Here is a 26605-nt window from a genome sequence, read left to right on the forward strand (position 1 = left end):
CGCCGCGCCTTCCCGCGCCGGTGGGCAGCAGCGAGGCGGTCGGTGAGGGCGGGGAGGGTCTGGCTGTCCCGGGAAGCCGCCGTGCAGCGCCGGGTGCCGGGTCTCCCCGTAACGGCTTTCCCTTGTGTCTCAGGAGTGGAGTGGGGGCTGATTTTTCCGGACGCTAACGGGGAGTACCAGTCGCCTATTAACTTGAACTCGAGAGAAGCTAAGTATGACCCCTCGCTCCTGGAGGTGCGCTTGTCGCCAAACTACGTAGTGTGTCGTGACTGCGAAGTGATCAACGACGGGCATTCGATTCAGATTGCCCTGAAGTCAAAATCAGGTATGCCGAAACACGGCCTTTGCTTTCCCCGCTAAAGCTTGCGTTTCCTTAAGACTCGCTGTACGTGTGGCCCCGAGCATAGGAGCAGCAGCTGTTCCCAGCAGCGAGCGGTTGTGCTCATTCGGCATGCCCTGCGGCGGGTAAGAGTGTTCTTGCTGTTGACTTCAGCAGGAAAAGGAGTAAGCTGAGCAATGGGAACTGCAAGTTTCAACGCCAAACTGGATGGTAAGTCAGATTGCTTCAGAGCATGTCCAGAATCTCCTCCTGTGGTGGTGTCATCTAATGCACTGGCATTAACAGCTGTCTGCGTTCAGAAGCAGTCCAGACTATCACTAAGACAGCGTGATGCCAAACTGCGTTGTACAGCTGGCAAAATTTGTCCTTGGTCTGAAGACCATGTAAGTTAAAAGAGCTTTTTCCATTAATTTGAGTGGGTTCTGAGTACTAACTACAGAATTTGGCAGCTTAAGATAGATACTCCAGTTATACATGCTTACAATGTTGATGAAGAGCAGGTAGCGAAGCGGTCCTCATTTCTTAAAGTTTTGGGGTTTTTTTTGTGTCATTCATCAAATAAGAATTAGAAGCAAATAATAAAAGAAACAATTCCAGCTTAAGTGAAATTGCAGTATCTCATTCAGACGTTTCATCTGAGTAAACTATTCTGTCTGAAGGAGACAACTGTCAAGAAAGTAGGGAAAAAAAAAGTCCATTGTGCTTTCCAGCAGGGTGGTAGTTCTTACCATGTGTTTGGAAGAGTATCCAAGTTATTCTAACCAATCTTAGCTAGTAACAACCTTTGGGGGGCATTCAAACAGCCGAACATTGTCAAACCGTGAGACATTCCAATTTTTTTTTCCTTCTGAGATCCCAGTAGTCCTGGGAGCTACAGCTGTGCTGAAAGTGAGGGAGTCAGTTCAGTTTTACACTGAATTTTTTAAAAAGGAAGGGTTTGTTATTTTACTAATGATGCTTTCCTTTATAATTTCCTTTCCATGATAAATTCCATGTATTATTGCAACACAGAACATTTCTTTCTACAGAATTTTGCAGATTTGCAATAGAGTAGAAATTTTGTACTTCCAGTCAGTTTTACTGCCTGTATCAGAAGCAGAGCTTTTTCCCAAGGACTCAAGGTCTTTCTGCAGGATCAGGAAAATTCTTGAATTCTCCTGTGGAGGAAGTGAGAGCATCTGCAAATGATGTCATTGCTTGCATGCCAAAATGCAACTCCTTCAACTCTACCTTTCCCAGGGGCAGTTTGTAACTTAGTAGCAATAATTAATAAGATGGGACCAACACACCTAAATGCATGTATGTGCAAAACCATTGGAGACTTAGGAGAAGGAAAGACTACTTTTTAAACTTGAATGCAGCATGATGCCAGACTGATGAGTCTTGAAATATAAGAAAATGTGAAATAGAATAAAAGTTTATGACTGAGGTATGGAATTATGATTTAGGAAATCTTGTTTTAGTTTCAGCTTTTCCTTAGTTTTCATGTTACATAATTTCCCATTCTCTATTTGTAAACTGGGGATAATTTTTCCATTTTTGGGAGGGGGAAGACAACATTTGTTATCCCTACCAAGAAGAGAAAAGAGTTAATAAGCTGTGTTTGACCTAGTATTCTGGCCAGTTTTCAGGGACTGCGGAAACTCCTGCAGCTTCTTTTCCTCACAGGGGATCTCTGATGACAAATCCATTTAGCCAGATTATTTTAATGGGAACTGTTGAGCACTAAGTGCTTTTGAAACTCTGTCCAATTAATGTGCAAGAGATCCTCATCTACTGTAATGTTAACAGTCAAAGAAAAACTTCTTTGTGGAAAAAAGTAAACTGATTAAGATACATATTAAAAATCAATTTGTCATTCCTGGTGATTGATTTTATCCTTTAATTCAGGACACGCAGTCCATCTGGAATTCCCAAATCCTTCTCATTATTTAATTGCAAACATTTTCACAGGCTGCTTCCAGTTTGATCATCGTACATGTGTTATGCATTAGGTGGAAGAAGCATGACCAACTGTGTAATGGAATTGTATATTGAAAAATGCTTTAGAGGATATCCTGCTAACAGAGACTTCTTTTAAGCCAGCAGTGGATTGCACAGTGGATGATGGTTTTAGGATCATTTTCTAATGAGGATCAAAAATTGCTGAAAGGCAAAGTGAAGTTAAACATGTTTCATGCATTGACAAGGATCAAGGTTTGATGAAAGGCAAAGGAAAGATAAACATGCTTCATGCATTGAAATACTTTTATCATGGGATCAGTGTTGTAACTTAAGCCTCAGAAATAAACTCTTTGAAGCTCCTGGAGGTGCAGAACTACACCATATAGAGAACATTTGTTCTAGTTACAGTTTCTCTGGAGGCAATATTTTAAAACAGAGAAAAAGCTCCATTTTCCTAAGAAATAGCACTAATTGAGTATCATGTTTCTTTTTGTTTGTCCACATTTCCCTAAATACTTCAATTGGTTGTTTCCCCCAATGTTCACCAGATCTGTAGATTTTCCCTATAGGATGTAGGTATAGATAGAATATAGATAAAGCAAGTTTAAGAAGCAAATCTGAATCTGTAACTACATTTAGGACATTTCATTTTAGAAACCCTACTAGCTGTTAGATTAGTTATGAAGAATTATTAGAGGGGGATTAATTGGAATATTTTACTTTTTTCTCTAGTGTAATTGCTTATGAAAACCGTAACTGATAGTTTTCTTTCAGTTTTTTATAGTTCTGTACTTTTGTTTTTGTGTTTGTACAGTTGCAATATGATTCAATTGCTAAATTATGTTTTAGTATTACACTATGTCTTGTGCTCCAAACTAAGGCTATTTAGTTTGTGTGTCAAAATAACTTTATATTATGGAACTTTAATTCTCTAAAGCTGTAGGTTATGCAATTAAATAATCCTTATCAATTATCAGAGATTGTGAAAGATCAATTCAAAGTCATTTAAACGCAAGCTAGAATTTAGTGGATTCTGGGGAAGACTGTGAATGCCCTTAAGTAAAATCCAGCCCTGCCTAGAAGCCAGTATTCAATGTTTTCAGTGGGAAGTTACCTACAGCTTGTGGAGTAATATTTGATCTGAAGCAGATTCAGAAATCCCTGGGCAAAATGTTTCCATTGATTAATTCCAAAGTAGATTGGGCCTCACAAGTACAATTGCTTGCTTTTACTACTTATGGTGGAAGTCTCTATTAATGCAAAAGTATCAAGCTACTATATAAATTTTTTGTGTGTGTGTTGCAATTGAGGACAGATGCTTTTAAGAAATTCCAGATGTTTAAAAAACTGAAGTAAAAAAAAGCCATGGCTGCCTAGAAGCTGTTTTTAAGTAAATGAGGTATGTTGTTGCTCCTGTGTGTACGCTTGATTATATTTGGATATGGAGGCATTCTGTATCTCAGAAGCCTGACAGGTGGTATATGACTGAACACCTTTACCTAGCAAAATATTGACAATCAAAAGTTTTCTATCCATTTCTGTGACTCATAACAAATATAAGTGACGGAAATGAAGCATTCGGACAAGTTGGAGGTAGTTACCAGTTCAATTCAGAACCCCTGCCATCTGTTTTGAGCACAAAGCTACTGTCTTGATAAGAGCAATAAACATATTCCCTCTTCTGACTGATAAAGGTACAATGTTTTTATTTCGTGTTATGACCAGCTGTTCTGTCTCATAAAACAAAGAGTGCAGCATGACAGCAATTTCACTGTTGTTCATAACTGCCTGAATTCGTGTTCTGTACCTGCCTGGTACTTCAAAAGTGAAGATGTCAAGTCTGTCAACTTTACTCGTCTCCTTTCTAGTACGGCTGATAATAAAGAAGCTTGCAACAATATCCCCATTGTATTTGGAGAATATATTCAGTGGCTTGTCTGCTTTGAAAGCCAAGTTCCTTACCATTTGTCTTCTTTCCCAGTGCTAATAGGGGGACCATTACCTCGAGGACATGAGTTTGAACTACATGATGTTCGATTTCACTGGGGGAGAGAAAACCAGCGTGGTTCTGAGCACACAGTTAATTTTAAGGCTTTTCCCATGGAGGTAAGAGTTACACTGCATTGCACAACACCTGCTAAATGCAAAAGATTTTAATTCATAGCCTGAGTTCTTGGTAGTTCAAAAGAGTTTCTTTTAACTCAGCATTTTATTGCTTTGTATTTCAACCACAAAGCTGCCTTGCTGAGCTGTGCTTTAGTGCAGGTAGATTAGGATATGCATCTGGAATAAAATGCCTCCAGCACTCATCACATTGTATGATTAATTGGTCATAAAGTTAACTTGCAGAATTATTAACTTCTGTCTTAATAATATTAGTGTTCTAACAAGATCTGCTGTTTCAACACTTCCTATGTCACCTTGACTAATAGCTATAGATGGGGAGAACTAGGCACTGGAAATATTTCCATGGTGAATAATAACAACTTAGGTAAATTTGGAGTAAGTGTAGAGCAATTTGTTAATGAAATAGCTTTACATACCTGAAAATTGAAGATTATGTGATATTCGTGGCTATGTTCTATAATATCTCAATGAATTGCAAAATCTTGAAACACAAGCAAAGTGATAATGCAGCCTGAAAAAGTTCAGCTGTTCATGGGGCGTCAGTTTGGGATCCTAGGCAACCCAGACTGCTGGGATCTATTTCTCCTGCTCTCCAGCAGCCATTCATAATATCGCTTCACTTCCCACTGTCACATTGCTTACACTTGTCAAGGAGTGGCTTGGAGTATCCCTTAGACCCTGGGCTGCAAGACTACTTTTAACAGATACCAACCCTGATGTTTGGTGACTTCAGCTTTGCATCTGTTATTTAATTTGTTGTGCAGTATTGGTTTTAAAGAAACTCAAGATTTTTTCAAAGTTCTTTGAATTATTTTTGCCTTATTTATCTATCATAGTCCCTCACAAGCCTGAAACTGTTTCCTTTTTCTCTGTGTTGTCCAGTGCTAGGAAATTTGTTATTGTAGCACTGTATTCATGAGCGCTAGGCCACTAGAAAATAGTAGCTAGGAATAGAACTGCTTTATGGAAAAGGATGTAAAAAGTATTAGAGCAGCTATTGCAGAGCTAAGTGTAAAAAGCTTGTGGACTTACACCATCAATCTAATTCTTAGGGTTGTTCAGGTACTTTCTTTAAGAGTTGTTGTTTCTGCTGTTTGCTATTTTGCACTGGTCCATCAAAACAGGGGCTTTGCAGGTTGAGTTGAGGCAGATCATAGAATCATAGAATCATTTAGATTCGAAAAGACCTTTGGGATCATCGAGTCCAACCATAAACCTAACACTGCCAAGTCCAGCACTAAACCATGGCCCTAAGTGCCACATCTACATGTAGATCTTCTTTGCAACTTGATTTCAGGCAGATCCTAGCAATGCAGGAGAACTACTTGAGTGGGGAAGACTCATCAACCAAAGGGAAAGCACAGGAATCACCTCTGCATCCTGATTACCTGGCATAGTATATAGAAAATGATTTATATGGGCAGTAAGACCTTCAGGATACTGCAGTGTTCCCCTGAGGCAGGAAGTAGTTCATTATGAAACAGCTCTGCTTAGTGCTTTTCCTCAAGGCTGATCCAGCATGTGGTGATCAAGAAATATTGATGTGAACTATGTTGAGAACTGTACTTGGGAGTCTGTCAGGGTCTCCTGTCTCCTTGTTTATTAAGGACCACTTTGCAAACAGTCTTGGTGGTATGTGGGAACAGTCTATTGATAATCTGCAGAAACCTCAGAATTCTCTACTCCAAATCAGTCCAGAGAAAAATATACTTGACCCAGAGATGCAAAACAACAAACTTAATCAGCCATGAAGGGATTTCATTCTTCACCTACTTTAAAAGTAGCATGGCAGCTGCACAAACAGAATTCTGGCACAGTTGAAGAACATCACCAGGAGATGAGCAAGACGGTGTTATCTCGTCTCTTGCATCTAAGCAGCTTTCAGCTAGACTCTGATCTCCAAGAAATAATTACTGATGCAAAAATTCTGTAGCAGGAAAAGAATTGACTCATAATACACTTTAAATACAGTGTGAATGCTTAATTTTGCAAACAGATCCTTATGCAGATTAATTCTTCTGGCAGAAAATGACAGCATAGCTTGTTGTATCCAAGGTCAGCTGTACACAGGTGTATTGGCTGAGCCAGTTCATCATCTTCTGCCTCATGTTGCAAGAATGTGGAGGCCAGTTTGTTTGACAGATGAGCTGCATTTCCTTCTGCTATAGGCACAAAGAGCTGCTATATTAAATCCATCTCAAATTGTCCAAATCAAGTATTATACTTGAGCAATAATAAAACAGGTGCTTATGACCACTATAAATGTTTAGGAAGTAGTACACCTGAGACTCCAGAATGGAAGATGTTCTGTTTCCATTCCAGGGATTGCCCCATCTAATTTTTTTTTGTGGAGAGCAATCATTTTGATCAAGAGACCAGGAAATCTTATTTTCTTAACTTTTAACATTAGCATTGGTTTATACAGTTGTTGGAAATCACCATATTCTGAACGCATATTGGGCTTGATTTTCGCTGGGTTTGTTAGTTACTGAACACAAACAGGAATGGGTGCTTATTTTGGCTATATACAAGCAGTCTGGTGTAGTTTATACTTTTGTCCTGTACTACATACAAAATAAGCTGGCAGTTGTTTGTGCACAAATGCATGCCTACAAATATGTTGAGCACCAAGTGCATAAGTTTGGATCTTCTGCCACTGCAGCAAATCTAGTAGGACGTTTTCCTAAGAAACTAGAAATGATTTACAAAGCAAATAAGAATTTTAAATTCTCCTCTCTTTGTGGGAGAGAGACAAGTGAAGGGGATAAGCAGTAGTATGAGAACATAAATGCTTGGTTTAAGTAGGTACATTAACAATACAACAAACTAGGCCCAGATTAATATACTCAACTATTACACTATTAGAAAACCTGAGCAGTTCTACAGAAACCAACTTTGAGTTTGAAGAGATCTATCTGAGATGACTAAGACTATTTATTGACTGGAGCAGCAGTCTGTTTTTTAAGACTGAAGACTGTAAGACTTTATTTTATTACATTGGACCAAATAGTTGTGGAACAGCTGCAGATTATCAGTGTAATGATCTTTGTAAAGGATGACTTTAAAAAAGACTGTTACTTTTCAAAGTTTGGAAGAACACTCTTCAGTTACTTTCTTAGTCTCTTCACCTTTGATACCATAACTGCTTTTATAGAAATTAGGCAATATCCTGTATTAGTTGGGTAATAATCCTTTGTCTCTTAGTGCAAAAATCTGTTATTTCTTACTAGACAGCTGGGGCCTTTGCACGTGGTTAGGATATATAGGTTCATCGTGAAATGGGTTAGACTACTAAGCTTATGTAACCTCAGGAACAACTTCTTGAAATAATTCATACTGTCGAAAAACATTGTTCATGTGGCTTGGAGGCTGAGTTTGTTGTTATTTTTATTATTATATGAAGTTCAGCAAAGATGTGTTTTCCACCTTCCTTGACTGAAGAAACCAGAATGTTGACAGTAATAGACCAGTGTTATCATTTTCACTGAAACATCTGTGTTTGCAATCCGTCAGGAAAGCAGGACAAAACAATAAATAGTTGTCAAAGGTAAATAATGGAACACGTCTTTATTTAAACAAGGGAAAAGCAGAGGGCTGTAGATATTGGTACAACACTCCTCTCTCTGCTCCATGAAAACAAGAGCATGAAAGCCATTCTTGCCTTTTGGCCAGAAATTCAAAGGAGACATTTGTGCAACTTTCTCCAGAAATCTTTCTCACCAAGTACTTCTACTGCACGTAAACAGTGTTACTTTGCCTTTTGGCCCAAGTTACTTTGGCCACTGCTTGTGCTAAATATTTAGTAATGGTCTTAACATTGAGAAGAATGTTTCTTGCCAGCAAATGGAACAAGGTACCAAAGATTAGATTGTGCTTCACAGTGCCCTTTTCCACAGAGCAGTAAAATACACACTTACACATGTGATTTATCTGAACCTGATTTAGGTGTAAGAAAGAGAGGACTGATTTGATTGATACCTTTATTCTTCTCCTTCATGCCAAGAGTATGGATTGGAGAAGGAGGAAGAACAAATGAAGATCTAATGAAACTCTGACTGTCTCCCTTACCTTTGGTGTGTAACAGGGAGCTGGAGGGGGACAGAAATAGCAAATTACTGCTATTTTTTTTGTTGTTAACAAAGTTAAAATAGTGGCAGCTAAAAATGGAGTCCCACTGTACCTAATCTCTGTATAAATACTGCATACTATAGTACCAGGCTGAATCAACTTACAGTTAAAAAAGACAGGAAAGACAGCAGGAGAAAGTGAACCATATGACGGCATCAGTGCTGTTTTATGGAGAAAAAAAATATTTTCACTACTTCTGAAGTGAAGGGAAACAGGGAAAATTATGCCTTAAAGGTGTCTCGTCCTTGTAGTTACCCAAGTGGTGGTGTGACCAAAGGCACAATCTGAGCATAAGGGAACAGTTATTTCCAGGCCACTGCTCTGAAATAAAACTGTATCTGACAAAATAAAAAGGTTCCTTTCACCACTTGTAATATAACTGGGAGGATAATTCTCTGTAATCCATCCTCTTTAGAATGTAGGATTATATTAGCTGTGAACCATGTGAAAGCTCTCAGCAGAAGAGGATTGGCAGAAAATCATTTAAAAATGTTTCCAAGATGTGCAGGAAGATTAAAAACTGTATTATTGTCTGTCGTACAGTTTTTGAGTAGAACAGAAGTAAATCCAGTTGCCTGAAGGATGAGAATCAGTTCTGTACAGGAAAAAAAGATACTCCTTTCTGTCGTGTAATGAAGAGCAGACTAATTCATTCTGTAGACTCTTTCAGAGTTACTGAAATACCTGCTGGAATGAAGTTAAATATAATGCAAAAAACATATCCTACGCTTGATCTGATTTAAACCATTAAGTTTTCCTTTGTTAATGTGCAATGGTGCCTGCCTAAGGATCTCATCAAAGAGAGTGAACAGCTTTAGGGCTTCAGGTTAGGCTGTTCACATTGCATTTGTCTACTCAAGTCTTTACAGTCTTCAGTGTGGGGATTTCTCTGTGCCCGGCTCTGAACTCAGATACCTGCACACTGTGCATCCCCTTTCTGGCATTTCTTGAGGGGAGGTGTCATGCTTTCAACACAGAAATTTGTTCTTTGCCAACTTTTAATATTCTTTGCCAATGTTACTTAATCTTGCCATCTGTTTTAATCAGTTTCTTATTAGCTTGTTAGCAAAATATTTGGATTAAAAAATAGAGTATTTTTAATTGTAATAGAAGGCCTGAGGGATAGTGTGCATGCAAGCATGTCTCTCCCTTTTTATGCAGAGACTTACAAACTGCAATGGATCTGGATAGGCATGAATGGCAAGCAGGATTTAATCCATAGTGACAGTGGTTTCTAATATGTGAGCTCAGTTCTGATATCTGTGGATTTTTGCCAGTAGCTTTAATGGGACTATGATCCCAGTCATAAAACCTAAAAGAAAAGGTTTCAAACCAAGGAGTAAATCCTGTTGCCTTTAGCTGATTGCATTAATTACCTGCTTGTGAAAAAAAAAAAATTCATTCCGCTCACTTTGGCAGTACAAGACCTATGAATGAAGAATATCTTGTTTAGGCAGTCATGAATTTAACAGGAGGCAAGAAGAACTGATTCCAGAAGGGTTACGTAGCTTCGTGCTGCGGTCTGGAGCTCTGCTCAGAAATTATCCAAGTTTTCTGGTGGAGAATTAACTTGTTACTCAAAGGCTTGGACAATTTTCTAAATTTTGGAATCATTGCAGATGAATACTGTGAGCTGTGGTTAAAACAGTGCATCTTAGAAGAAAATGATGACATTCATGTAATAGCTATATTCTTGACAGGTTATGAATAACAAATTAATAATAGTTTAAAGTAGATATGCCCATTGGACATTATCTAATTTTTGAGGACAGAATTGTGGAGAAACACAGGAAAATCAGGCCAATATCTAAGCAGATGTTTTCAGTTTTGTTTTCCAAGTCTACAATGATTTATACAGAAACAATTTTTTGCACATTATGGAGACGCCATTTACAAACATAACAATAATACTTAGCTTTACACAGCACTCCATGGGCAAAATTGGTCCTAGCACCAATTTCAGGGCTGTCAGTGAATTGTATTACGTGGGACCCTAGCCCCATATGTGCAGGTGTTTAAGTATTTTTCTGCATTTTTCTATGTACCGAACACCCTGCGGTCCCCTAATTGATGTGACTGCTGTTTGGGTTTTTTGTAGTGGTACAAAGCTGAGAAGCCTTTGTCCCCTCCCAGTATACTAGGAAACAGAAAACCAGCAATAAGATAAAAACAAAATTACCATCATTGTAAAAGCACACATGAGCAGCTTATGACTCTTGAGATTGCTAGTTGCTAAGCTCTTTCAGCATTATATCTTTAATGTGGTTGAGGGTTAATTTGACCTAAATAGGCACATGCAGTCTCTGAAGTATACTTTGTTTCTAGGTAATTTGTCAATATGAGCTTGGATTGGCCCTTGTTTTGCTCAGTCCCATATAGTTTGAATTTTGCAGGGAATACATCTGTGTGCTTTGTATTGTGGATTCATGAAAAAAGCAGGTACAAAAATGGGCCGGTGTGCTAGCACAAACATGCTTTTAGCTTGGCTAGTGCCTGAGAAATGCTCAGTTAAGCTCTGTGGAAGAACTGTACACATCTTCAGAGGCAGCAAATGTGATTTCCCTTCTGTGCAAAATCTGCAATTTATTTATTGGATTGTGGAAGACACAAGCTGCCAGACACCAGGTCAAAGAGTGGCATTAACAGTCTATACTGAAGCCTATTTAGCCTTTTGTCTCTCTTTTAAGAGTTATCTTATTTAGAGCCAGTTGTGTGTGGAGAACCTTCATGGCTCATATGCACCTAAAACTCTTTTCAGGTGGCAGTTGCAATAGTCTGTGATTTCTAACTTCTACCAGGATGGGGAATTTCAGTATTCTTTTAAGAAATAAATGGTCCAAACTACAAATGACTGGGATTTGTAGGAACAGGAAAATAGAAATAGGAAAAATAGGAATAGGAGAAACTCTTCTGAGGAGAAATGTCACAGGTGGAGAGAAGTTGGGTGAAGGAAATGAGAATGAGAAGAGAAGGACTGACTCATGAGGGGAGCCCTTGTCTGGGCTCGCTATTCCGTCTTATCTCAGCTTATTGGTTTAGTTCTGCCAGAAGTTGCAGACAGCCTTTGCGCTTCACCTGTAATAGACATTTTGCACCAAATTTTCTTGCAGTCGTGCTGGGCTAAGATGCAATGTTCAGTCGCAGCCTGTAGTACCAGGTTTGGTGGCGCTGCATCCTTGTGGAGGCAGGCAAGTAACCTTGAACAATATAGCTCAGCAGTCCCTGTCTGCGATGGAAACAGTATAGCCTCTGATACTTTTTAAAAAGATGTGAATCTTTTCCACGCCTTGAGCAGAATCACAGCTTTGCCTTCTCCTTACTCTACTTGCTCATACAGTGCCTTGGTGACAGTGCTTGTACTCATGGATATAGAGGCTGCTGTTGTGATATTGCAAATCCCATTCCCAACTCTAACAAGATGGCTACTTATGTTTTCTCCCTGCTGTGGGAGAAGAGCTTGTGTAGTCACATAGAAGATGGGACTTCTGAAGAGGATTTAAACCCAGGTTTGAGTGCAACAAGATGGCTGCTCAAGTCTCTTCCTTGCTATTTTTCTTGGCTGTATGCCCTTGACGTGATTTGCTTCGGTTGTACATAATTTTCTAATTTCTGCCATGATCATTGCTGGCACTGTGCTCACATCTTGTTTCGGTTTCCTGGTGCCTTGGTTTTCCTGTTTGATTTTCCTTGGCACTTTGCCCTAACCACTAGGCCTATCTGTTGTTCTGTCTAAGAGACCTGTCACTTGTGGAAGAAGCTGGGAAAGGAGATTCCTTATTTTGTCGTTTTCCACACTGCATGCTTGAGTCAGGACCAGTTCCTAGACTGGCCCCAGTTCATGAGTGACTGCTCTGAGAGAGAGATAATAGCTTTCTGATGCTAAACGCAAAATTTTATGTTATTTGTGCTAATGGTGCATGCATGGCTCTTAAAAAGGATGAAACTTGCAGATAATCTAAGAGCTGAAAACCTTTGAAGGCTTCCACAGGTATTTGCTGTCATGCCTGAGTGCTTCACAAGCACAAATAATGTAATCCTTAAAACATCAGTGCGAGGGAGACAAGTTCTGCTATTGCCAACAAACTGGTAGAAAACAAGTTCAAAGGGATTAAATTGTTTGGCCATGGTCATGCATGATGCCTTTTTCAGAACTGACAGAGAACAGACTCATGATTCCTAGATGCTTGAATTCTAGTAAGACTTTCAGACTCTGTAGTACCAAAATACCTAACTTAGGTTGTAAATCCCAGTTCAGCAATTTAACCACAGGGCTATCTGATGCCCTAGTCCGTAGACTACAGTGTTGCCAATGAGATAGTCTCACTGGTATTCCTGCCTTCTCGCTGTGCCAGCATTAAGCCATGTAATGAACTGGACAGGACAACAGTTGAAGTTTAACAAAATTTGCAGAGTTTATGGAACTATGGGAGAGGAGAAAAGTATAACACCATCATGCAATCTGCAAACTTGCAATTCAAGAGAAAGCTGTTGAAGATGCATAACGAAGTTTATTATTTCAACAGAAGCTTAGCCAACATTACAGAAAAAAACCTGACTGAGCTTCCTAGAGGAGTATAGTATGGAAGAGCAACTGCTCACTGGAGAACAGTCAAGATTATGGCTTAAGAAGGTAATATGCAGCTGCAGATTCTCATCTCTTTAGAGAGACCCTTAGCTTTGAAACACAGGGAACTGTGAGATTCAAATCAGTTATTAATAAAACTTAGTAAAGTAGCAGGGAAGGAGTGGTTTTTGTTCTGCCTTCATTAGAGAATCTATTGTTGAAAATTAAATCGCTATTTAAATCCTTCTATGTATGAACAGTCTGGTTTTAAATCCAAGACAACAGATTGCAGCCAATACTTTGTGCAATTGGACATGCTTATATTAAATGCTTAATCATATAAACAACACTTCCAGAATTAAATACTTAACCCATAGCACTTTGTGTTTTCTGTCTTCTTGATGGCATTGTTAGTTTGTAATATCATCAACTATTCATCAAGGGCCACTCCTTTTTCCAAGCTTGCTTTTTCTAACTGTGGAGCTGTAAAAGCACATGCAGACATACACAAACACCCACTCAAGCTGGCAAGAATCCAGAGTAAAAGCAGGCTGGATAGTCCTGCATTAAAATGCTTGCTTTTTCCTTCCTGGCCTTCATAGTTCAAGGGAAGGAAAAAGAAAGGCTTGAATATATATTTGTTCCTGTTAGCACAGGTAAGGGCAGACCCAGGGCACCTCAGCCTACTTGTTCGCTGGGGCCAGACTTGGTATCAGGGAACAATAACCTGCTCTGTGGTGCTCCTTGCTTCACACACTGGGTAGAAACTTGGCACAGTGAAGAGCCTGACCTATGAATCTGGCAGTAATAACTTTGTAGCTTTTCGTTTTCTTACTGATTAGGTTGATATTGATAGTCAGCAATCTAGAAACAAGGGTATTTTGCCTTTTTCATTCCTTTTCTTAGCCTGTATACTTTTATTACAGTTTGAAAAATGTTAATTTTTTATAAATTCCTGTTTTCTTTTCATCTCCTGTGCGTGCCAGTAGAAATAAGCAGAGCTTGTGCTTTCAAATGGGAAGAAAAAATATATACGCACAAATTACAAATTAAAGCATCCTCAGTTTCTGCTATACCTTTCGATGTTTTGACAATGATTTTCCTAAGAAGCAGGTGAGCTAATGTACATGTATGCAGCTTCTGTGGGCAAACAAGGAGATATTTTGATCTTTGGTTCAAGGCCTGAACAAAAGGGGTCTAGGTGGGGTTTGCAAAGCTTTTTGCAGATTGGTGTCCTTCCCAGAAACTTAAGATAGATAAAGAGATTGGTGTTGTGGTTGCATTAACCATATAGATAGTTTATGCCTGTGTCTTGCCTTCCTGTGAGTGCTGAGAGAACTGCTCTGATGTTTGGCTTCGTGTCATCCTCCTTGTGTCCCCTTCCTGTTTCCTAACCTTGTATACGGTGGAACTGAAGCCTCTTTCTGAAGCATTAGTCCATCTCTGGTTAGAAGAGGGACACAAGATTTGACCTGTTTTTCCTTTTTTTATTAAATTTAAATTAATTTTCTCTTTTTTAACCTTTTGGCTTCTTTTGCCGGAACAGAAAGAAGACCACTCAGTTGGATTTTTTATGGTTCCCATTACTTTTCTTTTTAATTTACTCTTCATAGCTGTAGTCTTTTGAGTCTTTCCATATACATCAGTACTTCCTGCTGTTAATTTCATTTTTGCCATGGACCAGTAGTTCTTTGCCTTACATGAAATGAGGCTACTGCGTGTGATTAGACTGTTCAAAGGGAACACAAATTCCTGTTTAATATTAGATGTTGCAATGTTTTTATTACTCTTTTTCAGTATGGCTTACCAATGTAGATACTTCTTTAGCACAAGCAATTTTCCACAGCAACTGTGAGAGTGTTTCCTGAGATGCTGCAAATAATTCAGTAGTCCCACTATTCCTTACCTTTTCAGTGGCACACCTGAAGGTATGTCACACAATTGCCTAGGTTACTTTTGGTGTTGCTTGGCTGGCTTTTCGGAAACAGAATAGATTTTGGAAGGTGTCTTTGTAACCCTTCCTTTTATGATCCAACTAAAATAATTTTATTTACAGCCACGTTACAGTTCTGCCCTCTTTCAAAGATGTTCATGGAGAGGAGAGCACCAGTCAGCAAGGGTTCTGGACTACCCCGATGTCCCAGTCAAGCATTTCTTCTGCATGTTCTAGCTGTGAATTTGGCTTTTGGCCTGAGACATGTAGTATCTCACACTGTGACTGCGAAGTTGTTTAAACAGTATCTCCAGGATACCTTGTACTCTGCTCCAGCTTGATTTGTTTGCACCTAATTTCTCTGATTTTAGATTACAGACTTCTTTGTTCAGGGAATGTCATCTTGTTCTGTACATACTTGGAGCCTGACGGTTAACCCACAGGCTAGACCTGCTAGATCTTTAACACTTTCAATAAATTGTAACAAGCAGAAGTTCAGCAGAAGCTGTGCTTTCCCTTCTCCCACATTATATTAATCAGGAGGTGTTTAATGCTAACAGTGTTGTATCTGTGTTTCTTGGTGCTGCTTTCAGCTTGTTTGTCTTAGTACCGAAATTAGTATTACTTTCAAAGATAGGCTCAGAGTTCCCTTTATGTAATTTTTTCATGACAATGATCAATATATGAAATTTTAAAGATTTAATTTCTACTGAAGTTCAGTGGCATTTTTGCACCTATCCACAATAGAAACATTGAAAAATTCAAGCCTACAAGCATAAACCAAGTACACTGATTAATAACCTAACTCCCTTGGCTACTTCCTTGTCCTCTTCTTCTTGATTTTGCCCAGAGTTCATGATCTAGTCATTTACTTTTATTTGCATTTGCATTTTCAAAGGAAGCATATTTACCTTGACTGAACTGTAATGTTTAACTATGCAGGCTTTGTTACTTCTGGGTTTTTGTTTCTTTTTTTGTGGCATGGAGTATGTACACGTACTCCTGCTTCTCCTAAGATATTTTCAAACAGCCTCTGTATCAATTCCATTAACTTTAATTTCCTAAACCTCTCCTTCAGGCTGTTAATAACTAACTTTCTGTTTTTTTAATCAATTTTCTCGAAGCTGTGTGCCCTGGTCATATCCTTGGTTTGGTCCCCTTGTGAGGATTTGGAACTTAATTACTGTATGTTATGGTCACTGCCAGCCCCTTAGTCAATTGCTTCCTGAAACAATTCAGTGCCAAGTCAAGTATCAACTCATAAATTCTTGTGCACATGTATAATGGCAAGACACAATTTTTCCACATTTTGTCCTCCTGTGATATTGTTTACGCAATATTTGCATTGTCGAAATTAACACATTGTTATTGTATGACTAGGCTGTGTTGCCTTCCATTATTACTAGCTGAAATCCTCAGCTTCATTTCATCCCTCTCAAACCAGGAGAAAGACTTTATGCTGGTCCTAGTTTGGTAGCCAGTGTTTCCCATTTGTACTGTTCCCTCCTCAGCTTTTATGGCATGTTGTGAATGAAACTGGAATATACCGATCTCTGACAAACTTGGGTGAGTCCAGGTGAACAGTTTTTAGCTCTACAGTCTTTAGCAGAGCAGCTCCAAAGTAGCTTTAATTTACCTTAGGGATATAGATTTACATTTATGTGGAATCAAAACAGAGTTTCAGCTCCACTCTCTCAGCAGTGACAGAAACATGACAAAAAGCAATATGCTCAAAATTTCCAGAGTAACTTGTTTTAGATGCAACTCTGGTTAAGATGTGGTGATGCAGTATTCACCTAACTATTAGTCTTCTGAGGTTCAGCATATATGAATTGAAATAAGATTTGGGAAGATAATGAGAGCAATAACATATCTTTCATCTTTAGATGCCTTCTTGTCCTGTAATATTACTAGACTAAGCAGACTTTTCTGGAGCTTGTAATTGCTAGTTGCACAGCTAACAAGAAATAGCTGTATAACCTAGTTCTGACCAAAGAACAAAGCTTTCCAGAAGATTAATTTACACGTGATGCAGCATGCATTGAAGAAAGAAGCTTTTGTAATAATAATTAGCTCCTTAGCAAACAGTAAGAGTGTAGAGAGTGGAAAAAGTACAATGGGCGATTGCAGCAGCAACATAGATTCAAGCAAGCCTAGTGATGATAGTGTCACAACCTGATGTTCTAATAGTTTAACATGCAGATCTGAAGAGGAATTATTTAAAAATCGTGGTCTTCTACTGTGTGTAGAGTGCAAACAGGAGCCTGTTGAACAGAAGGATCCCCCACGTCACAACCTCTTGCAACATGGGCTGTGGTTGCCAATTAGGTTGAGGCAGGACCTACACCCAGGCTGGGCAGGTGTTTCATGTTGCCTCCTGCTGCCTCAGCTGCTGATGGTTTTATCAGGCCTAAGTCCTCTGTAGGGCCTGGTTCTGGTGCCAGGGAGATCAGGAGGAGCTTTGCTGTTGGCACATTTCCCCTTGACTCCAGTGGGGTGTGGTCTTGGTGCTTTGTTCCAAACTGCCTGGCTTAGCCACTGCACATTGAACACTGTTTTATAGGGATCCCAATAACAAATTAGGATTTCAGTAGTTTAGCAATAAGTATTCATAAAGAAAGCAGTTACAGTATATGGACTCCTTCTTATGGTAGCAAGTCATTCCAGATTGTGCAGGTTTATAGCAAATTTGTAACAATAAGATCATATAAGATGGCAGAAATGTTGGAGCAGAGTCCTTCTTCTCCCCTTACCATTAATCAGATATGTCATAACAAAAGATGAGCTGTGATTTATTTCAGAGTGTATTTTCCTCTAAGGAATGAGCCTGTCTCATGTTTGGTCTGGCACTTGGGTGACAGATGCACGCCAGCATGTCGCAGTAAGGGACAGAGCTAGTAGCAACTTTTCTGACATTGCAAGAGTCAGGCAAGCTTAGGTGAAAGTAAGCTTAGGTGAAACATGGTCATTCACATAAGTGGATGACTGAGAGGGTCTGAGAAAGAGACATCATTCACGAGTCAATCAAGAGGCGTCACTCTGGCAGTCATAGGCAATTCATGCCTGAGGTCCTGAACAGAGACTCCTGGGGAGTGTGAAAGGGCAAGAGGCAAGGGACACAGGTTGCAATAAGAGAGGTTCTGGTTAGGTACAAGGAGAAAAAATTCTTCGCTATGGGGGAGGTCAAACCCAGAACAGGTTACCCAGAGAGGTTGTGGGATCTCCGTTATTGGATATATGCAAAACGTAGTTGGACAAGGCCCTGAGCAACCTGATCTGACTTTGAACTAGTAGCTCACTTTGAAGTTGGTGCTGCTGTGAATGGGGGAAGGAGGCGGTTGAACTTCAGAGGCCACTTCCAACGTAAATTATGCTGTCATTGTATATTTTAATGTGTGAGCTGGGAATAAAGTAAGGTCAGCGATGATGCTTAAGAGATCCTTTTTGTTCCCAGTGAGCTTAGGACCCTGCAGATTTCCACAAAGCAGCCAGTGCCCCAGACAGGAGAATAATGTACATGTTTTGGTAACTCTGTTTTTTACTGAGAGAAACTGGTTTCCAGAACTGATAAATGTGCTAGGTCATATACAGTGACTCTGATTCCTGCCAGAATTTGTCATCCTGGGGACTCTGATTCTGTGTAAAAATCTACCAACTCAGGCCTTTTCTTTTTGTATTGACATAAAAGATATTTCTGCGGTAGAGAAAGGAATGGATTAAGTGTAGGGTTTTCATTTGTTTATTGATTTTAAAGCCAGAATCTCAGGTCCTTAATCAATTTTGAGAAAGTCTTGATTTGAGACAGGCCCCTTGTTAATGTCAGTGTCATCTTTTCCTAAGCAAGGACATTAGGACTGGGATCACTAGTCTTTTGGTTGAGTGGGGATTGGATGAAAATTGAGAAGATTCTCAGAATTTGTTCCGTACCGAATAATCCTTCTGCGAGGTTTGCTCTGCTACCTGGAATCATTTCTTAATCTTTCCTGTGAAGGAGAGTCTTTCCAGCTGTTCACAGAACAAATCAAGTGTGTCAGCACTTTATTATCATTTGCTTTCATGAGTTTCGAGTTTATCTGATTTTAAGGAAGTCACTGCTACAATTCTTCGATTTACAACTGGAATGTTAAAAGGCTCCAAATTACTTTTTTATGCAAGAGAAAAATGTGGTTTTTGAGTGCTAAAGAGTTTCTCACAGCATTCTGTTTATTTTGTAAAAATACACTGTCTGGCATGCCGAGCCAGCCACCGATAATCAGTAAGAGCATAGCTGACTCACTTTGCTTGTATAGAACCATCATAACTACCGGTATCAAAACATTAGCTAACAAGTTGAGCAGAGCCTTTCCTGCCATACTGACATATGCAGCTTGTTTGTACTCCGAATGAAAACCACACAATGGTAAGCTGCCAATACACTGCAGCTGATTGTGTAAAAAAACCACACATGGCTTTGTTCATATCTGAGACTGGCACCACTTGTGAGTATGCACTTTTTGTATAGCTGTCTCAAATCAACGTAAAACTGAAGGTTACCAAAATACAGAGTGTTAATCTAATAAGCCTCTCTGGATATTGCTACTTGTAAGATACAGATGCATGGGTATGAAGTTGTCAATGCGCATGGGCATTGTATTGACAGTTTCAAGATTTGTAAAAGCACTAGGGTCTTTCCTCTGTGCACATCTGATTCCCATAAATATTAACAAGACTTACAGGCCTTGTTGTTTGTGGACTGTATTCTCTAGAGTTCAAATTTTACACTGTTTTTAGACTTCTTGCCATCTTTTTTTTTTAAACTGTTATCTGATGTTTTCATATGATGTCATATTACAAATAAAAAAAGACCAAACAAAAGGCAGAACAGCTCCAGAGAACCACACAAATACACAGGATAAACCATGATTTGAAAGCAGCGCTTTGCTTCAAACCCTCAGGCCTTATTACTTCCTTGCTAGCATCTCCATTTCTGAATCCCTTTTTCAGGTACTTATCCAGTCCCCATGTGAGCTACATTTTTCCTGCTCTGTAGAAGAATTAATTTGATTTGACTTCCATTTATTTAAGGGCATGTTGACATCTGTTTATTTATTTCAGTGTGCATGCATGGGCTTACCAGTTAGAGCAAAAGATGTGAGGCCTGTTGGCCTGTTGTTAGGAAATATTATGGTATTATTATTTTCCATTAGGTTGCTTGTCTAATTTCAGTTTGTAAATCCCTAATGCCAGAACCTTTTCTGTGAAGAGCTATTCCAAATATCACCTTGATTCAGAACATGGGAACGTACTAAATACGCTGCTGGATCAGGCCAGTGGTCCATCCAGTAAGCTGTCTTTAGCAGTGTCAGTAAGGGATGCTGTATAGGGAAAGCACATGAGCCTGACCACTTCTCGTTGTACTCCCCAGTCATCTACTGTCGTAGGACTAGGAGTGCTAGAGGCGGCATCTCTGCCTGTTCTCTTTAGTGTCTGTTTTTGGACTTGTCCATAATTGGTCTAATCCATTCACGAACCTGCGGATACTATTTGGTACCGCAGTGTTTATGACAGCAAGTTTACAACCTGCTGTGTAAAGAATACATCACTAATCCACTGTAATTATTGCCACCTCTAAGGAAGTGACACAGTAGCATCTTAAACACAGACCAGAAGTCCGTTCTACCTTGGGCTTTAGCAACCCAGTACAAAATGATGATTCTTATTCCAAGGAGCCTACTATGTATTTAAAGCATCCTTGAGCAGAACCTCAAAGTTACCTATGGACCAGAAAGTGCTGACTGCCTGTTTCAGTACCTTCAGTAATGTTGTAAACCCGAACCTAGTCTAGGGGTGTCTACATTAGCATTAAGTACATCCCTTTTTTGTCTTTGTGTTAATGTTTTGGTTTTTTTTTATTGGACCGTCCCGACCCCTGTTGAGATGGTGGAAAGGAAGGAGGTCTGGAGAGGGTGCAGAGACCTAAAGTTACTCTTAAAATGCGTAGCTAATACTTAAGTTACTCTCCCCATGTCCCCTGGAGATGTGGGAAGAGTCGCTGGCCGGTAGGTATGTTCCTTGGAAAAGAGTTGCAGGTGCAGGGCTTTTCACACTGTGGTCCCCCTTTCACGCAGCAGCGAAGTGTATTTTGCAGCATGTGTTCCTGTCAGGCTGTTTATGCTGCTGCATGGACTAATTCTAGACCTCTTCACGTTTTATAGTATTACACAGAGGTTTTGGCGTCATCTTTCTAGCTGATATATAGCCTTATTGTAGGAAAGTCTCTGCCCTGATGAGCCTGCTGCCTAACACAGGACAGCAGTCTGTTTCTGGATAAACTGGGGTCATGGCTGGTACGGCGTGAAGCACTTGCTCATTTTCCTCTTGCTGGGGCTCAGCATTTTCCTTTCAGATCTTCAGGAAGAAACCCACTGTTGTCAGAATGCAGACAAGTATCAGATTAGACTTCACGGCTAAAGGAGCATAACACGCTGAACGCCACGGCAGCTTTAGCCGAGACCCGCCTGTTGACACAGTCAAAGTCATGGTCTCTTTACAGGCGGCGGTCGCCCTCGGCACTATTGTTCGGCCACCAAAGGACAAGCTTGCTCTGGCATTTGCAGCCAGCCGAGTCGCGGTGCCACGCAGCGCCGTTCTCGCCGCACCAAGGACGTTGCCAACCCGACTGCAGTCACCCCAACCTCGTTCTTTCGCGTTTCCTCCTTAAGGTCGGGAGTTTGGTGAGGATCGTGGGGCTCCCTGAGCCCCCTCTAGTGGATACGGATGCGAACGCCAGGCCCGTCTCGGAAAGTGCGGTGCTTTTGACTTTATCTGCTTGGGTGGTGGTAGTTCTGTCTCTGCCAAGGCAAGCGTAGGAGGCTGAAATCTCGTTATTTGATCCCGCGGTTTTGTTACTTTAAAAGCCAAAAGCAAATCAAGTGTGTAACGAAGCTTTTTATAGGTGATAAAATACATGACACCAAGTAAATCCATGGGCAATAGATAGCTTAGTTCTAACAGGGAGCATTTGTATGTCTAGAAGTTTTTTAGCCGTGGTGAAGTACATTTGCATTAGTGTTCTCATGTGCAAACGAATTATTATATTTTTTAAGAAATGTGTTTCATGTTTTTAGCATAGCAGATGCCTTTGATCAGCATGAATAGAATTATTTGTATGATAATTTGGAGTTTAATTTGATTTACAAGATGTTAATTTAAAATTTTGTATTGACTCTTGAAATGGTAGTCTTCAAGAGGAGTGCCCAAAATTCTCATTGGAGATTAAATAAGGGGAGGGTGATTGCTTGAGGAACTGGTCTTCTGAAATGCTGAGATGCCCGAGTGAAATCCTGTTGTCTAAGGGGCAATAAGCATTTCACAGAGGCTGTTACTGTGCAGAAATAAAACATGAAATAAGAAGACACACTATCTGTTTTAAAAACTAATTTCACTGAAGGTGGAAACAATGTTAGATAACAGGGTGACATTTTAACTTGCTAAGACATATGACTGAGCAAAACATTGATCACGATTTTACAATGGGAATTAAATCTAAGAGTTTGTATTTTTTTAGCTGTTTTATCTGTGTAGAATGTGCAAAAGTGGTTGCAAGATAAACTTCAAAGCAGCTGTGTTTAGGATGCTGAAGCTCTGCAATGTTATCAGACCCAGCCACAGAGATTACATTTTAGCATTAGTGCTGGAAAAACTCATGTTTGAAATGCATATTACCTCAGTAGATAGTGCTGTGCCTGCCTTCCTGCCTTCCTTCCTTCCACCTTTCCACCCTTCCGTCTACCCTTCCTTTCTTCTGTCCTTCCTTCCCTCCCTCCCACCCTCTCTTTCTCTCTCTTTCTTTCCAACTGTCAGTCTGTTTTCCAGCACTTTTCTCTTTCCTCTCTTCCCCATCTCCCTTCCCGCCCTCCTCCTTGCCCTCCCTCCCCTCCCTTCCTTCCTGCCTTTCCAACCACCTGCTAGTCTGTCTTCCAGCACTTTTCTCAAACACCACTTCCCAAGTCATGCTGTGACACCTCACCAGAACAGACTTTGTGTTTACCATCCTGTGTCTGCTGCCTGACATGTATTCATGCGTTAACTCCTACAGGCTCTGCGACCTTGTGGAATAAGGCAGTTGAGGGCTCATATTTTACTCTTTAGTATCCCTTTCACTGCTGTCCCTAAGGTGGTCCTCCAGCCATTTTTCTCTGCTTAACTTTCATTATGTTTAACCTTTCCTGAAACCACTTCTCCTGCTCCTACTACTGACATTTGAGTGACTCATCTTGGGAGGTGATATGTTAGACAAGTGACATTAAGATAGTACAGTCAGCCAGTCAAACGTGTGTTTGGACAGCCTATGTCCATAATTATACTCCTGCCTTGGAAGAGGGCTGGGTGGCTGAGAGGCAACATTGGTGGGTTTCATTAGCTGACATTATTTCAGTATTCAAAGTGAGGGAGTTGGTAAATCATCATTAGCATCATTAGCATAGTTATCCACACCTTTGTTGTAGATATTTGGTAACTGGCTATACATCATTTTCTCTGCAGCTGACCTTTTTTTCCTTGGGATTCCTGATGTTTATAATAGGAATCCACTTATATATACATGCACAGCTGTAGGCATGCACATATGTATATTCACGCATGCACACACACATGCTGAGGCTTTGTTAATTGATGTTAACTGCTGGTGTTTTTTTATTACAAAACATATTTCTCTATTGGTCTATTTGCACTGCTTTGTTTTAGCTTCATCTAATGCACTGGAACTCCACACTGTACAGCAGCATTGATGAGGCAGTAGGGAAGAAGCACGGCATAGCTATTATTGCTTTGTTTGTGCAGGTAAGTTTCCTGTGTTGCACTTGTTACCATGCACTATCATTTGTCTGAGGAAAATGAGGTCCTTTCCATTTTCTTTCATTTTAATGATTTCATAAAATAAAACTATGTATGACTGCTGGTATTCTATTCAAAAGATACTTCTCAGTCACGTCTTCTGTGTATGTGCTAAATAAGTAATTCTTGTTTAAACAGGATATTGGAAGTATGTTAGTTAAAGAAGGGATAATACATAGTCGGCCATCTCTCTGTGACTCTGGAGATAAGCAGACATCCAATCTCCATTGCTCTGAGGGCAGAATGAGGGCTGTCAGGAGGTACAAGTAGTTCACTATCTCTGTACTGTGTTTTTCTCCATTCCTGGTCAGGCCTGCTGTTCAGGGATTGAGAAAATACACACAGAGGAGAGGAGGAAAGAGGAAAAAAAAGCCTACTAACCCATTGGCACAGCTGAAAACTGGTAGTAGGATTGTGCTTTTCTGAACACAGGGACAAGTGTGTTTCTTGCGGTGCGGTCATATTACTTCTTCAGAGATGCCAGACTGAGAGTGTAAAGAGTCTTGCCACAGACTCTCAGAAAAGCCTGCGACAAGAAGGCTTAAAGCTTCCTGGGGAGAAGTTGTAATGCAAGCTGGGAGGTTAGCCCCATAATCTAATTGCTATTGCAGGTTTTTCAACAGCTGCACCCTATAAAGAAGATTTTCAGTTTTAGTCCTTGAACGCCAGATTCTCATCAACCTCATGAAAAATGGCAAACTGTTTTATTTAAATGGGTTTGGAGGAAGAGGTTTAGAGTTTGTGCTTAGATCAAATGGATTTTCTTTCACAGTGGTATTATTAATTTGTCATATTTCATAATGAATTTGTGAGTGCCTTTGAGCTTTACCTCTGTTTGAATTTAAAGGTACATTGGTTACAGCTCCAACGCTCAGATAGAACTGCTAAAAATGGAAGTTAGAAATGTCTTCAGTTTTGTATCCTAGAGGGCTGTGTGATAATTGCTTATATAAGTCACCTTCTAATTCCAGCAGAGGTAACCTTTGAGTTAGTTAGAAAGTTATATATAAGTTCTTAAATAAATCTGAAACTTCAATGATACATTTTCCATTTCTGGTCTCTCACCTTCATCAGAGTTATTAAGCATTCCAAAGGGCTTTTTCATTAGCCAAGAAAGGCATCATGTAATAAAATTTACCAAGGGAAAATAGTATTTATGCTGTTTATTAAAGTAACAGGGAGAGGAAATTCAGTGACTATTTTTTTCCTGTTAAAGGCATGGAAATATAATAGTTTTGCACCACAGTTCTCAAACACATCATTTTAAGGTCAGTGAAAATATTTTCACTGATTTAAGTGACACCCCTTGATGATTATTAACTTAGAAATAGCATCTTTGAAGTGATTTCACTATCTTTTACACACTTGGAAGGTTTTAAATTGAAGTTCCATTCTGATGCAAAAGAAAATCCTCTTAAATTCCTAGAAATAACAAAGTACCTTTTGTTGACATTCAATTGTTTCCTTCCAGTGACTGCTGTGCCATTCTATTCCAAGAGAAACAAAAAGCAAACGAATTTTTCAAGGTCTAGCTCTTCCATTCTCACTCATGCCGGCTTCGTTCCTCATCTCGTATGTGTACATGTTGGCAAAGAAATCAAGTGGAAGGCCATTTTGAGTCTTCCTATTTTAACAATGTTGTTCTGAAGGTAAAAGCGAGGGTCCTAGAATGGGTGATTTAGATCAGAAGCAGCTGAAATCAGTGTGCAGAGTGGACAGCATTCATGGAAAATAAGAACGTCTTATTTCAACAACAGGTTTCTTTTGAAAGCTCCATCTTCTGTGCCTTAAAGGCGTTTGGTAAAGGCAGTGCTGCAGGCTGCTGGGAGCCTGGCTTTCACCAGCAGGATCCCAGAGATGCCATGAGGGAGGGTATCTGCCTTTCTGCTCTCTGCAGGCAGGAAGAAACTCCCCAGAGCTTGAGAGATACCTTGGGCCAGATTTGCAACTCTATGGGAACAAATTAAAAAAGTGTCTGTCGTGCTTGTTCGCTCTGTTCCTTTCTGTGTACTTTCCTGACAAAAACTGGTGAGGACAAACTGTATCCTTGGCATTTATATGCCATAATGCTGCATGATTTTGACTCCACATGCAGTGTATGCTGCAAAACAGGGTTAAACCAGACTTAACTGTGCCTCTTTCTCTTGTTCTGTGAGTTTCTGTCTCTGCTTTAAAGTTATTTATACCTTGTTTACTTTTGACTGGTGGCTTTGTAGTGATTTAATTGTTTGGAGTTGCCATGTATCAGTGTGTGTGGTTAACTCAAGGCTGTGTAGCTTAACTGAAAACAACTACAGAACTTACTGTTCTGATTGGCCTGTCTTGCCTCACAGTTTCTGAATTTGCAAAATACTGAAACTTATCTTTACTTGCTGTATTTCAGATAGGAAAAGAGCATGTAGGCCTAAAGGCTGTAACTGAAATTCTCCAGGACATCCAGTACAAGGTAAGGCATTGTCTGAAGAAATGCTTCCTTCACTGACCAGAGAGAGAGCAAGTGAGCAAACAGTCTATGTGAAGCCAAGAGAAGGGTTTCAGATGTGTCTGTAGTAAAACGACATGTGAAAGCCATCATTTGGTGGCCTGCATCAGAACCTCAGCATTTTACAGTATTCAGATAATACACAATCTTTGAAGTTACTTCCTTTTCTGGTGGCCAGAAAGTTTGATCTCCTGTACCAGTAACTGATCGCAA

At 39.8% G+C, this 26605-nt stretch overlaps 1 protein-coding gene across 1 annotated transcript in view; it reads left to right on the forward strand.

Moving 5' to 3' along the window:
* Window positions 1-26605, forward strand: part of CA8 (carbonic anhydrase VIII) — a 60610-nt gene that overhangs the window by 10594 nt on the left and 23411 nt on the right. The window contains exons 2-5 of the mRNA XM_010582961.1: window positions 134-325; window positions 4266-4390; window positions 23761-23856; window positions 26294-26356. Of these exons, the coding sequence (XP_010581263.1) occupies window positions 134-325; window positions 4266-4390; window positions 23761-23856; window positions 26294-26356 (476 nt within the window). The remainder of the gene's footprint in view (window positions 1-133; window positions 326-4265; window positions 4391-23760; window positions 23857-26293; window positions 26357-26605) is intronic.

This window comes from Haliaeetus leucocephalus, unplaced genomic scaffold, assembly GCF_000737465.1.
Source record: "Haliaeetus leucocephalus isolate CR32 unplaced genomic scaffold, Haliaeetus_leucocephalus-4.0 Scaffold858, whole genome shotgun sequence".
NCBI classification, from domain to species: domain Eukaryota; kingdom Metazoa; phylum Chordata; class Aves; order Accipitriformes; family Accipitridae; genus Haliaeetus; species Haliaeetus leucocephalus.